Here is a 14,528-nt window from a genome sequence, read left to right on the forward strand (position 1 = left end):
TTCAGAGCGGTGTACATTAAAAGCGTTATGGAACGCGATCAGCTCCGAGATCCGCGCGCCCTTAACGCGACAGCGTTCACAGCTCTCGTTTGCGGCCCCCCCCCCCCCCAATCGGATTTTTGTTCGCATACATGCACTTTGATTCTCGCTTAATCACTAATCCTTTAATTCGTAATTCTAATTATTTCGCGCTAACTTACCATGCAGTCGTATAACCTTTTTCACATGGAAGACCACGTGGTATAGATATAAAGCCCCGCGCTTTAGCCAAGCTGCATGCACATTCTGGTATGGCCGGTTTGGTTGTAGCCTGTCTGACTCGGGATCCAAGGGTTTCACTTTCTGTTCCCATCTCAACTTCCCATTTCAAGGGAGCTATCCGATCTGGCAGCTATTGCAAACTTAGCCATGCCACGTGGTCTCGCGACGTCACACAAGCCGCCAACCAATCAGTGCCAGCGGTCACGTCGCCTATTAGAACCATGCTCGTGATTTTATTTTGTTCACTGCTGCCACGCCGGATTTCCAGGAGAACGCCCTCGCGTTCAAATGGAAGGGTGGAAGGGACCAGGGAAGAAGAACGGCAGATGGATGAGCTGGAGTGAGGCTGGGCGGAAGTAACGCTGCGACACCTGGGCCCGCTTGCACAAAACAATCTTAAGACTGTCTTAGCTAAGTCCAGACTTAACTGGAGTCTAAAGAATAGGCCACTAGCATGGCCGCTTAAGACTGGAGTCAAGACTGGGCTTCAGTCCTGACTTGAATAAGTCGCTTGTATGATTACGACTCTAGTGCTGTCTTGGTTAAGACTCAAGGACGCCAGGTGTCTAAGTAGAGAAATTAGGGAAATACAGGGATGCGCTGGCACTGTCCCTGCTTTAAGATGTACACATTCCGTCAATTTTGCGCTGTGTAAAATCTATGCCATTGCTTTTTGCGGCTTAAGATTGTGTTACAAGGAAAAATGCCCCAAGTGGTTGCTGAGGCCGTTCTGGGAAGCCACTCTGGTGAACATGAACCCGAAGCGTTTGGCGTTCGGAACACGAGCCGTCTTACATAAGCTTGGTCTTTTTAAAGACACCATTTAAGTCCGGACTTAGCGCGGACTTTATCGTGCAAGCTGGCCCTGGTTGCAGGATAAGCCTAATTGGGAATGTAAGCGGTAGAGCCTGATATTTTCGTTGTTACCTTCGAGGGGCCTGCGTGTTTTGCCGTGAGGGTATAACCGGACTGACGCCGACTACTGTGACGCTGATAACCCGAATTCCGCCTGGCCTTTTCTGTAAGTCTGGTAGCCTGTTTCACTTGGCGCGTTCAATTGTAACAGCGTGCGTGCTCTCGAAATGCTCCCTCCGCGATAGTCGCAGATATACTTGTAAAAGCGGTACTCGTACAGAGAAATTGCAGACGTTGCTTCAAACGGCTATAGAATCGCTCTCTCTTTTACTCCTCTTTTTGTTATCTATATATAGAGAGACAGAGAAAACCTCATTACAATTGATTTTTTTTTTTTTTTTTTGCTGTAGAGTAATCTGTAGCTCTGTTCGCTAGGAGAGGACAACGAGAACCGCCCATATACAGAGAACTTGGTAACTTTCCGTCGCATTATACATATGGAAGCCATTCCGCCGCGCTTTTTCCAGAAATAGGTCGGGAAAACGACGTGCACCCGTGAATGAAAAACAAATATAATGGCTTGGTAAAATTATTGGGGGATTAAGTATTCCTATACAATGTGTAGCTGCAAGTCATGCGTTATAGTGCAAGGCAAAGACAAAATGGTGGGCAAGGTTTCAGCCTAACCTCATGAGTTTGCCCGCAAATCAAGCGAGCCATTTCGTCATCTGCAACAAGGGAACGACATTGGATGTTTGTCAATCTGCTGCGCAACTGTAGCCTTCAATGGCGAAGGAACAAATGATTCTTCAAGGTTCATGTAAAGCTATTCAGTATTGGGAACTATGATATAACATTGAACAGAGGTAGACAACCTCATGAAGTTGCCCACCTATGAGCACAACCCTTTCTGACAGCATTTGCGCTTCCGAGGCATAATCAGGCTCTCTCCGAGGCGACGTTGAACGACGAAATAAATGCCGCTGAGATCTCTCCCTCTCATATATGGCATTGTAAACAGGTTGTAACGAGAGTGCGACGTCACTGTACGTCGCGCCCCGATCTGCAGACAATAAATACTTTCTTGGTCTCGGTCAACTGTCACGAGCGAAACGAAGGGCGCGCCGATAAAGGGCTGTAAGGAGTGACAGCGCATCGTACTGCACAGCTCGAAAGAAAGTGTCGGGCATTAAGAGCTCTGTTTTGGTCACATCTATTTACACTTCAAAGGTGCTTGAACGCGAAATGTTAGGATACGGGCACTTTTATAAAACATTTGCGTTAACCGCCGAGTTGACGTGCGAACTATAGGCGGAGGCACATGCTCTTTTTTTCTCTTTCTCTCTGTTAACTGCGTTACTGCACTTAAGGTCGGCCAGTTTTATAAGTCTGGCCTGACTCTTTTCACTGATGAGCAGCTATTATATTCATCTTATCATTTTTCGCTTGACTCTTGGTCGAACCGCGTCAGCAACAATGAGCGCTTCTTGTTTTCCGTTTGTGAATACTTGTAACTATAGTGTTCTATACATTGGATTTTTTTTTTTCCCGCCACACCCATGGTCTTTCAGTGTGCTGCTGCCGTCACTCTCCACCTCTTCCATGAATGGGCATTGAAAAAGTTCACTGATGTCTAGGCCGCGTGAAGTGGTGCAAGCGGTGACGTGCGACCATTTATTGACGCCCACGAAGACGCAAGCGGATACCGCACTATTCCGAAGGTTATTCTGGCGGTCTAGGGGGCGTAAAGAGGAGCCGTGCTCGGTCCCGAACCGCAAGTGGGAGGAGACAGGGCACACACGGTCACAAGTCCAACGCACCCCACTCGCGGCCATCAAATTGCTCGCAAAGATAATAATTGCGAAGGTTGCAGATATGACAACCATATAACGGGCGCCCTCCTCTATAGAAATTTACGGGCGATAAGTGAAGCGACGTGTGTCCTGGACGCGTGGGGATATATATGCGCGATAAGCGGTGCCTCTACAGCCTGCCTTTTGTACGGTTCGGCCCAGTGCAACTCCGGCTGGGACTACGGCGCTGTGCTGGTCGTACATTTACTAAGCGGCGGCACTGAATTATAGCCCGTGAAAGAAGTGTACACTCTGTTTACGTGCGACAGCGGGATATATATACCCGGATCCAGAGACTTGACCGCGAAAAAGTGTCGGTGTAAAAAGAAGACAGTGAGCGCGCGACCATGAAAGGAGTCGCAGTTCTCGTCGCCTTGCTCTGCGCTTCGAGCCTCCCACGTCGCGAGGCGGCGACACCCGTACAAGGTGATGTTTTGCTGACATACTCGCTGCGTTTCACGCTGTTATGGTGACCTGTAAGCTGTAATATTTTAAACCGTAACTTGATGGGGAGTGTGTACGATGATGAACTGCTCCTTAAATTAGCTGGCACCGTGCCCTAATGACGCGCGTGTCATTTTGGAATTGACTGTCGTCGTTAGTACATTTACATTCATACGCTCATTACAAAAACATGATGAAGTTCCACATCAAAGAATTGTCATGCGTACTATGTTTTGTGCTTACTCACGGCAGTAGCGTCTAGTTGGCATTTGGAGCGTGACCAGAACAAAATTATATTATTTAGTGCGAATACAGCTCAATGTATTATGAGAACATGTGCTACGTGATTGAGAATATGTTGTCGCATCTGTGTATATAGCGTTATTCAGGAAGCACTTCTGATAAGCGCCGCATACATGGCGTCTGACAGTGCAGTAAGTATATATAGCCAGGAATAAGGCATAATTGGAATCTATAGGACATCAGTTCCGTGCTCGAAAAGTGTGCTGGAGAGGTGTGGTCGCAGTATTCGTCGCACCTGAAATAATGAATAGATCAGATGGCACCAATCAGTGGCAATGCATGTGAGACGCGAGCAATTCACATGTTACCACCACGAATGTATGCCGACCAGTTCAGCTTTTAGCGCTTCTCAAACACGTATGTGTTTCTACATGTCTTGAGCCCTCTTGCGTCATTTTTACCTAGCTCTAATGTTATACAATGGAAGAGATAACTTATTGACTTGGCCCAGTTGCACGGCACGCTTAGAGATCTCAACAATGGGCCCCTCTCAGCAAACCTGCCTCATGACAAAAGCCTTCTCCATGCGACCACTCTCTGAAGGACACTTGGCTCACTGTATAGAGAGCTGGTGGCTCACTGTAGAGAACTGGTGAGACAGATAGTTTGCAAATACTGGAAGCATCATCATCATCATCACCATCATCATCATCATCATCATCAGCCTGACTATACCCACTGCAGGGCGAAGGCCTCTCCCATATTTCTCCAATTAACCCGGTTCTGTGCTAGCTGCATCCACTTGACCCCTGCGAACATCTTAACCTCATCCGCCCACCTAACTTTCTGCCGCCCCCTGCTATGCTTTCCTTCCCTTGGAATCTAGTTTGTTACCCTAAGCGACCATCGGTTTTTGCACTACATGCCCTGCCCATGCCCATTTCTTCTTGATTTCCACTAGAATGTCAGTAACGAGTTATTTCTCTGACTCACCCTGCACGTTTCATATCTCCTAATGTTACCCCTACCATTTTTCGTTCCATAGCCCTCTGCGTTGTCCTCAACTTAAGTAGAGCTCTCTTGGTTAGCCTCCACGTTTCAGCCCCATAGGTCAATATCCATGTCAATACCATATACCAATACCCATATGTCAATAGCCTCAACTGGAAGCATACCGTGTTTTAAAATATAATACATAAGTTAGACCACAATCAATTACCTTAGCATATATACAATACCGGGGGTAAAAATGACGGCATATTACTTGCGTAAATCGAAGCCCTCGATTTTATGAGAGATCCCATATATAAGACCTTTATTCTATGTATTTTGGTATTGGTATGATAGCAGTACTTGCTCCCACTAAAATTAACTAGGCTACTAAAGCTGCGGCTAGAGCACTGGTCCCAAGGTAGGAAGAAATTTTCGGTGGCTGGTTTTTTTATTTCCGTGCATCATGCGTGTCAATGAGGGTATAATTAGCACAGAATGCATATACCGGAAGTTGGCTTTTTAGGGAACCAAACAACGTGTTTTATATGAAGGGTGGGCGAAGGGCCTTCGTTTGTACTTGCCGGAGTACTGAGCCGCGTTCCTTATGTACGATATGTACAGGAAGACGATTCTGCAGCCTATAGACTACGCAGTGGTCTAGATATCGCATGTGCTTTATGTGGACCGTACTGTGTTTCTCCTGTCTTAGCCATTGGCCAACAGCCTGGGAATGCTGGGCACCTGTTTGGTGGCCACGCAGGCTGGTTCGTGCACATGGCCTAGGACCCAAATATTTTCGCGCTGTCAATACCCTCGGTTTTGTTGTACGTGCATATGACAGAAGGGCACAGTCGGCGAAACCAAGGAAAGCAAAGAGAAATGTTCTATTATTTATTTCTTCTATTAAATTGTGGTGTTGATAGGAAATCAATACTGTAGTCATTTCATGCCTGAAAAGCAATCAACTATAAAGGAAACGGGAACTTTTTCCGGCTCAGCTCGGTTGAGCTTGGTTATGCAAGCAAAAACTTAGTTATGCTTGGCTATGTTGTGTTCCTACAAGCCAGGTGAGACTCGTATAAATAACCTAGTTTACAGAGTGGAAGTTCGATTATGCATGGCCGGACACGGTTTGCTTTGGATTGTCTGCGAACGTCAAGGGCGCCACAGACAGGTCTAGACGACACGAAGGTGTCGAGTGCATTTTGAAGGGGGAGGTCTCAGGAGGCCAGCCAGGTTGGTAGCTGTGGCGGTGGCCGGTAGATGAAAAGAGTTTGCAGGGGACTGGAGCGGCGTTTACATGGACCCGACAGGAGCGGGGAGTAGAGTTATCGGGTCGAGAACCGGTTACGGGGTTCATGTAAACCCCGTCGGGTCGGATCGAGAAGACGACGGGTCGAGTCCACTCAATTCCCGCGCAGGGGGCGGGTTGACTGGACTTGACCCCGCTACAGGAAGCATGTAAACGCTGTCTGGTTGAGTCGGAACAGAGTGGGAGAGGAGAACAGTACGGAAAATAAAAACCGAAATCGGATGCCGTCTCCCAGTTATTTGCCTCGTCGCGAGATGCCGTCGTATTTGCCGCTTGTCCAGAGCTGGTTCTGCGCTCGTCGGGTCGAGTTCATATAAACCTGCTCAGAGAAGCGACGGTGCACGTGCTGTAAGAACGCGCATGATATATCGCGATGAAAAGCAACACGACACACGCAGCCCTGGTACTCTGCATTACCAGCTCAGTCTAGTGCCCACCATCTAATTTGAGAGTCCGGGACCAACACCGATATGCCTTTGCAGCTGAGGCAAACAGCAGCGGCATTCGAAGCCGCGCATATCGCCGCGATCTTGTGGTTAGCGATATCGCACCGAGTGCGCATTGAGGAACAGCGCCTGACAAGCGTCCTGACACTCGCTGCATTTCTTTTTCACTGTGCGCACTCTAAATGCGCACTGTAAATATAGTTGTACGAATGTAATTAAAAGAGCACTGATTAATTTGGAGTGAGGCTGTTTCTATTAAAACCGTCTTTACTATGACACACACACGCGCGCGCACGCGCACGCACACACACACACACACACACACACACACACACACACACACACACACACACACACACACACACACACACACACACACACACACACACACACACACACACACACGCGCGCGAGAGAAGAACGGGGACTCATCCTTAAATAATAATACTAAAGTCGCCAAAAAACAAACTAAAACTACTTCGCACTGAAATAATATACGAAATACGTGCGACGAATTCTCAATAAATAAAAAACTATAAGTGCAAACTAAAAGTATAGGGTAGACTATGATATTACCCGATAACTGTACTGATATCGTTCTATGGTCGCACGTCACCGCACGCTTCCCCTCCAGGTCACACCCTTCCCATGAGTGAGCGCGTTAATTAGGCGCTGTCAGTTGCTTCACCCGTGCCGAGTGAAAGGCTTGCAGGGAGCAAATGTACCAAGCGCCTGCAACGAAACCAGATGTATCTGTGACTAAGCCACCGGACTCTATGTTCGATAAGATCAGTTTTTTGCACGTCACTTCCCAGCTATTTATTAATAAGGGGAAGTTAGACAATGAACCTCGCGTATCATTACAAAACAGATGTTCCTGCTCTCCAGCGCCCGTATTGCGCTAAGATAACCTATGACTGCGCCGCAGTGAAGTGCGGAGCGGAGTCATTATTGTTGATGTTTATTTACATTGTGGTTACTTTCTTCCGGCCGAATGAGATAACAGTATGGTTCGACATGGAACGAATTTCCTTTCTGTGATATATGGAAGCGAAAACAAAAATCAGGCTAAGCTTGTATAAATATGTATCTGATGGCGGCTTCCGTGTGGTGTTGCAATAATTTGTGTAATTTTAAGCAATGTTAAAATTTGGTGACAAAGGGAAGGGATATAAGTGGAAGAAGTCGGGTTGGTGTCGTCAGCATATATATATATATATATATATACATATATATATATATATATATATATATATATATATATATATATATATATATATATATATATATATATATAGGATGCGAGAACATTTAACGTACTTGGCCGCTTAAAAAATTATAGAGCGAAGGGTACGCTTCATTTAAAGAAACATTTCTTCTAATAATAAAGTGTAATAAAATGTTTCTTTAAATGAAGCGTACCCTTCGCTCTATATATATATATATATATATATATATATATATATATATATATATATATATATATATATATATATATGTGTGTGTGTGTGTGTGTGTGTGTGTGTGTGTGTGTGTGTGTGTGTGTGTGTGTGTGTGTGTGTGTGTGTGTGTGTGTGTGTGTGTGTGTGTGTGTGTGTGTGTGTGTGTGTGTGTGTGTGTGTGTGTGTGTGTGTGTGTGTGTGTGTGTGAGTGTGTGTGTGTGTGTGTGCGTGCGTGTGTGTGTGTTTGGAGGAGTTGGGGGGGGGGGGGTTCGATGAGCGTGCAGAAATAGCGATGAGCTATTTCGGCTCCGTTCAGCGAGAATAAATTAATCAGAGAATATTGAATACGCCATGCTTCACATAAGCACAGACGCACCAGGGGGCAGCGACCCGGAGTACTATATATACTGACTTTGCATGCGCATTCTGGCAGGTGGCAACTGGACGACAGTAGTTCATAGGCTAAAAAAACAAAACAAAACAAAAAACATTTTATTGCTGCAGATTGGTTTCGAATTCGCGGCGGCGCGAACACATCAGATTCGCTGGCCACTGCGCCATAACTCCCCGTGTGTTTGACTGCCAGTCTCTCGCGCTGTGCTTTGCATGTTGCGGTCTTCATCGACTTTCATCAGTGCGCAATAGATGGAGAACACACCGCTATCGCGTTGCCCTCTTGAGCTGGGTTAAGCGGCCTCGAAATTTCACAGCGCGCTACCGCTAAGGACTCCATCTCACAAATTTCGCCCATCTTTGTCCCAACCCTGCTTGACTTTGAAAACCGAGCTTCGAAACAAGTCTGAAACCAAAGCCGGCGCTAGCGCACCTAAAATCACATTAACCACGCTAATCATCCGTCATTTTCTAACGCCAGAATTACATCAATCGATCGTTTTCCCGTTTACTTGATTTACTGTATCGATATATCAATGAATGAATGAGTCAATTGACCGATCGATCACCCTGGAATCAATCCGTTTTGCTTGCGGTCAACCTTATCGAGCGTATATGTCATGAATCAAAACTATGTAGTCTTCCAAGAAGACGTGCACGCGTATAAGTGATGCTTGTCCTCTTTCATGTACTTGTCTAATGGCACTTTCATTTGCATAAAAGATTTAAACATTGGCACCAACAGCATGCCGCTTATTAACACTTCATTCGATTAATCAGGAGTCGTAGTCACGGCCGCGGACAACGCTTCCCAGAAGCGAGCTGGAATACAGCACCACGCACACTCTTCATCGTCGTATGTATACATGCAGATGGGTCCCGCGTGTTGTTCTGCTACTGGGGCAGCTGGTCGCACTACCGCGACGGTGCCGGGAAGTTCTCGGTGGGCCAGATCGACGCGTCGCTATGCACGCACCTCGTGTACGCCTTCGCCAAGCTGGACAACGGAGTGATCGCCGCCTTCGACCCGTACCTGGACCTCAAGGACAACTACGGACTCGGTATGTAGTACCCGTACGCCGCCTACGTATATATGCACGGGCACTCGTTTACTTGGAGCGACACGACGCTAAACTTATAGTGCGCACGCGACAACAAATGCAGAGAATTTCAAATGTGCAGGGATAGGTTGAAGGCTCCCTTCAACCTATCCAGATTCAAGAAGTCGTTCGCAGAGCGAAGTTTGCGAAGCATTGCAGCAGCGAAAAACGCGCATTTCATTGCCTTTGAACGCAAGCATTTAGATGCGTATATGTGCCTTATTAATATGAACACTTTGGTTCCCGAACAGAAAGCGCGTTTTCTGTAATGACAAATTGCGAAGAAAAATATATTCAGAAACGAAAATATCGTGCCAAAGAATGAATGAATGAATGAATGAATGAATGAATGAATGAATGAATGAATGAATGAATGAATGAATGAATGAATGAACTTTTATTGGTATAAGAAGGCCTGAGGCCGCAGTTGGGGGATGAGGAACAAGTCGCTGAAGTAATAGTTCGTCATAAGGGAACAAGTCGGGAGACAACGTCGGAGTAACCCACTTTTTCTCCTCTCTCCTCTGCCATACATTGGACTGAAAAATGAACCTTGGACCTTGAAGTATGGTGAGAAGTCCCAGCTCACACAGCTCATAAAAGGCCACTTCGTCTACCATAGGCAGCCAGGTCCTCCTTAATGCTGTGTAAGCCGAAAGAAACAAGGGTGTGTTATGTTTGGTAATGTTTGGTGTGTTATGTTTGGTTCCTCGGTCAAAGAAGGAGCAGTGCCATATGAGTAGAAATAGGTCTGGTTTGCAATTAACGTAACGGTGCGGACATTTCAGAAATCTGAATGAAGCTGAAACTATAGTTATCTATTATAGGCTTGATGGCGTCTCATGGCTATCTAACTCTTACTTCCGCTGTTTACATCCCATGACCTTGCGAACTAGCCGACTGACAGCTGTTGAATTAGGCTTTCTGCGCAGCACAGTCTGCAGAGTTATCTTCAGAGCCATTTATGCAATACTGCAAATGGCAAGGGGTGTCAACTGGGCATCTTTGTACTGTAAGATATTGAACCACCAAAGGGCCATCATGAAGGCGCCAGTGTGCTGTGCGATGTCAGTGCACGTTAAAGAACCCCAGGTGGTCGAAATTTCCGGAGTCCTCCACAACGGCGTCTCTCATAGCCTGAGTCGCTTTGGGACGTTAAACACCACAAACCAACCAACCAACCAACTCTTCCGTTCAGTCATCTGGCGTTCCGCATAATAATGATAATAATAATAATAATAATAATAATAATAATAATAATAATAATAATAATAATAATAATAATAATAATAATAATAATAATAATAAGCGGAACGCCAGATGACTGAACGGAAGAGTTGGTTGGTTGGTTGGTTTGTGGTGTTTAATGTCCCAAAACGACTCAGGCTATGAGAGACGCCGTAGTGGAGGACTCCGGAAATTTCGACCACCTGGTATTATTATTATTATTATTATTATTATTATTATTATTATTATTATTATTATTATTATTATTATTATTATTATTATTATTATTGGTTTACAGAAGAGGTAAGGCGCAAACCTGTCCCTTTTTTGTGGACACCTGAACCGCGCTGCAAGTGGAAGAAGAGTTATGAAACAATTAATTGGGGAAACGATCGCATGACTGTATATGGTAAGAACTCCCCTTAAGAGGCTGGAACAGGTAGGTCACCGCCGCTTGCGGCGGGGGCTAGCCTGCCACTGAATTTTTATCTGTTGTAGGCCGTCATTGCACCCGCCACCTCTTTGATGGTGGACGACGGCTGTTGTTGCGGCGCGCGTTTCTCTCCCTCTCTTTTTCTTTCTTCTCTATTTTCTCTTCTGTCCGCAAGAGGCAGTGGAGGTTGCCCCGCCGGGGTGGTGCAGTGGTAAGACGCCCGACTACTGTGCCGGGGTACCCGGGTTCGAACCCGACCTCGGCGGCTGCGTTTCGATGGAGGCGAAACGAAGAGGCGTCCGTGTGCTGTGCGATGTCAGTGCACGTTAAAGATCCCCAGGTGGTCGAAATTACTCCGTAGCCCTCCACTACGGCTCCTCTTTCTCTCTTTCCACTTTCACTCCCATCTACCTCCTTTCCCTTACGGCGCGGTTGCGGTGTCCACAGAAAACAAGTGAGACAGTTACCGCGCCTTTCCCTTCCTATAAATAAATAAATAGGCAGCGGAGGTTGCCCCGCCGGGGTGGTGCAGTGGTAAGACGCCCGACTACTGTGCTGGAGTACCCGGGTTCGAACCTGACCTCGGCGGCAGCGTTTCGATGGAGGCGAAACGAAGAGGCGTCCGTGTGCTGTGCGATGTCAGCGCACGTTAAGATCCCCAGGTGGTCGAAATTACTCCGTAGCCCTCCACTACGGCTCCTCTTTCTCTCTTTCCACCTTCACTCTCACCTTCCTCCCTTCTCTTACGGCGCGGTCGCAGTGTCCACAGAAAAAAAGTGAGACAGTTACCGCGCCTTTCCTTTTCTATAAATAAATCAGGCAGCGGAGGTGGCTCGGCTACAGAGCCAGTAGCAGGCCCGTGCATTTTCTTTTCCTTCTTCCTACAGCCACAACAACAACTGTATACACACTTTCTCTCGTGTCCACTACACACTTTGTCTCGGATATCGTGCATATATGGCATTTCATACGGCATGGGGCGCCATTTGCGTCCAATTTGTATCGATAAAAGTGTCAAAGAACTGCCTTTCCAGGTAGAAAGGATAAAAAGTAGCGTTGGAGGAGGATTTCACAAACGCGACGATCAGAGGGTCCCGTCGAACCAGCATCCACGTTTTATTGGTTTAATTGGATTGGTTTACAGGATTTAACGTCCCAAAACGACTTCGGTTATGAGCGATATCGTAGTAGAGGGCGTCGGAAATTTCGATCACCTGTAATTCTTTAACGTGCACTGACATCACTCAGTACACGCGTGTCTTGCTTTTCGCTATACCTTCATCGAAAAGCTGCCGCCATGGCCGAAATCGATCCCGCGTCCAGCAAGCAGTCTCGCGCCCTGTAACCATTAAGCCACCGCGGATTGAGTATACACTGCTCAAGAAGCACGTGAACAAAAAAAAATTAAAATAGAATATCTGAACCGCTTGATTTCGGCCTTTTCTTATTCCCCTGAATATCTTCTTTTTTATCGTGTTATTGATTTTCCTTTCTGTCAGCTTCAGCCAAGTGTTAGCATGCCTGCATACGCAGGCAATTTGTACATGCGACTCTCCACCTAGGCATGTACGAGAAGGTGAACAAGCTGAAGACAACGCACCCGCACTTGAAAACACTGCTGGCCATCGGCGGCTGGAACGAGGGCTCGGAGAAATACTCGCGCATGGCTTCCACACCAGAAGGGCGCAAGCGCTTCGCGCAGAGCGTGGACGCCTTCCTCAGCAAGCATGGCTTCGACGGGCTTGACCTCGACTGGGAGTACCCGGCCGCCAGGGGCGGCGGGCCCCAGGACAAGCAGAACTTGGTTCTCCTGCTGCAGGTATACTACACTTCCTGTATATGACAAGCTTTGCAAATAGAAATGCAAATAGAAGCTATGCAAATAGAAAATGGAATAACAGCCGTTTCGACTTCATCTCAGCGAAGATTCTTAAATCAATAAGAGGGGCACAATGTATATTATAGTGCTCTGTATATAGCGTATATAATGTGTATTGCGCATTCACGAAATGAGACTATATGTAGTCACAAAGGGCACGTCCTCGAGGTGATGACGGTGATTTGGCTGAACATGCAATTTACAGCGGATGGGCACAGCCGCGCAGGTGTTCAGAGCCACAGAAGGGAGCGCACACCTCTATAAACGTCTACATACGTCTTAAAGGGCCCCTGAAATGCTACTTGCAGTAATATGCTAATGCGAGAAACCCATAACAAGGGTATTTGTGAGTATTCGACTCAAGTTTGAAAGCTTTGCATGGAGTCTATTATCTACAAATAATTTTGATGTACTTCTCCCGCACGCCGCTCACTACGATGTTTTCTCAGGAAACGAATAACCAAGAAGGTGAAGTGCAAGCCTGGTTTTATGTATATATATGGCTGAGCAATTCTAGCTGCGCAGGAGAGACTAGAGTGAAAATAGAATTCTGTCCATCCAGGAGCTAAGGAGCGTCCTAAATCCAAAGGGGCGGCTTCTGACAGCAGCCGTGTCTGCAGGCAAGGCAACTGTCGACGCAGCCTACGATGTACCTGGAATTACTAGGTATGTGGCATTGCATGTATACCCCGACTGAAGATAAGCAATGACAGTGCGCGAAGCGCGCTTCTCGGCGTCGTCGCAAGCCCTTCAGCACCAATTATGCGCAGACTATAAATTATCGGAACATCCACGTGCAGTCGCACCGTGCTTTACTTATGAGGGGAAAACAGCTAACCCTGAGCTTGCATTAAGATTTAAAAGGGCTTACAGATCTCCCTTCGCAAAGACTGTGGAAGAACAACTAAGCAATGGAAAGGCTTTTATTATTGGGGGCGGTATAGTCTTCAAGAGAAGTGTGTTTAAGCGTTCAGATTTTTATAATGCTCTGATAGCGACCTCTGTGTGCGCTGCGACAGTTGACCGTATAGGGAGCTTGCATGAAGCGATGCATGCTGGGTAATCCGCCATGATGATGTCTTTGACAGCAGACGACGCAGCACGGCGCTACCACACTAGCCTCGTCTGTCGCGTAGTGCGCGCAGACGATGCTAGAGCGACCGGACAGGCCAACTGCGAGTTCTTCACGATTCCAAAAATACGCCTGCACGAATGCAAGAAGGCAAATGATCTCTATAGCGATGCCGACGCGAATGGTTCGCACGGGCCAACACACGTGAGATCAACGGCAATCCGGGCAAGAATCGAACGCTACTCGCCAGAGCTAGAAGTAATATATGTCAGCGATGTCGACGGGCGGCCAGATCCAGACGCATAGTGCAGTCAGTCGTTCGCGCGTAGCTTGAACAGGTCCGCGTCGCACTGCTTTGCATTTCTTCATAGCGTGCTCGATTTTTTCCGGGCACGGCGTCGACGCGTGCATTCTCAGGAATCTGCCGACAATTGCACGCACGTAAGGGCAGCGCACGAAAAGCCGCGTGTTTGCTCGGTAGACCGTCGAAAACGACAAAGCACTTGTTCAATTCTAGCCATTGTAATCCAGCCTGGCTGCGCTGCCCGCCGTCTGCTGCCAGCGACATCATCATG

General features: G+C 47.0%; 1 protein-coding gene across 1 annotated transcript in view; it reads left to right on the forward strand.

Moving 5' to 3' along the window:
* Window positions 1-3,056: 3,056 nt before the first annotated feature.
* The window catches only part of LOC146198308 (chitinase-3-like protein 1), a 35,408-nt gene continuing 23,936 nt past the window's right edge, over window positions 3,057-14,528 (forward strand). Inside the window, exons 1-4 of the mRNA XM_084593745.1 lie at window positions 3,057-3,395; window positions 9,115-9,303; window positions 12,565-12,821; window positions 13,444-13,547. Coding sequence (XP_084449871.1) covers window positions 3,317-3,395; window positions 9,115-9,303; window positions 12,565-12,821; window positions 13,444-13,547 — 629 coding nt within the window. The 5' untranslated portion in view covers window positions 3,057-3,316. The remainder of the gene's footprint in view (window positions 3,396-9,114; window positions 9,304-12,564; window positions 12,822-13,443; window positions 13,548-14,528) is intronic.

Source organism: Amblyomma maculatum, chromosome 2 (genome assembly GCF_055883805.1).
Source record: "Amblyomma maculatum isolate TAMU_Amacu chromosome 2, ASM5588380v1, whole genome shotgun sequence".
Taxonomy (NCBI): domain Eukaryota; kingdom Metazoa; phylum Arthropoda; class Arachnida; order Ixodida; family Ixodidae; genus Amblyomma; species Amblyomma maculatum.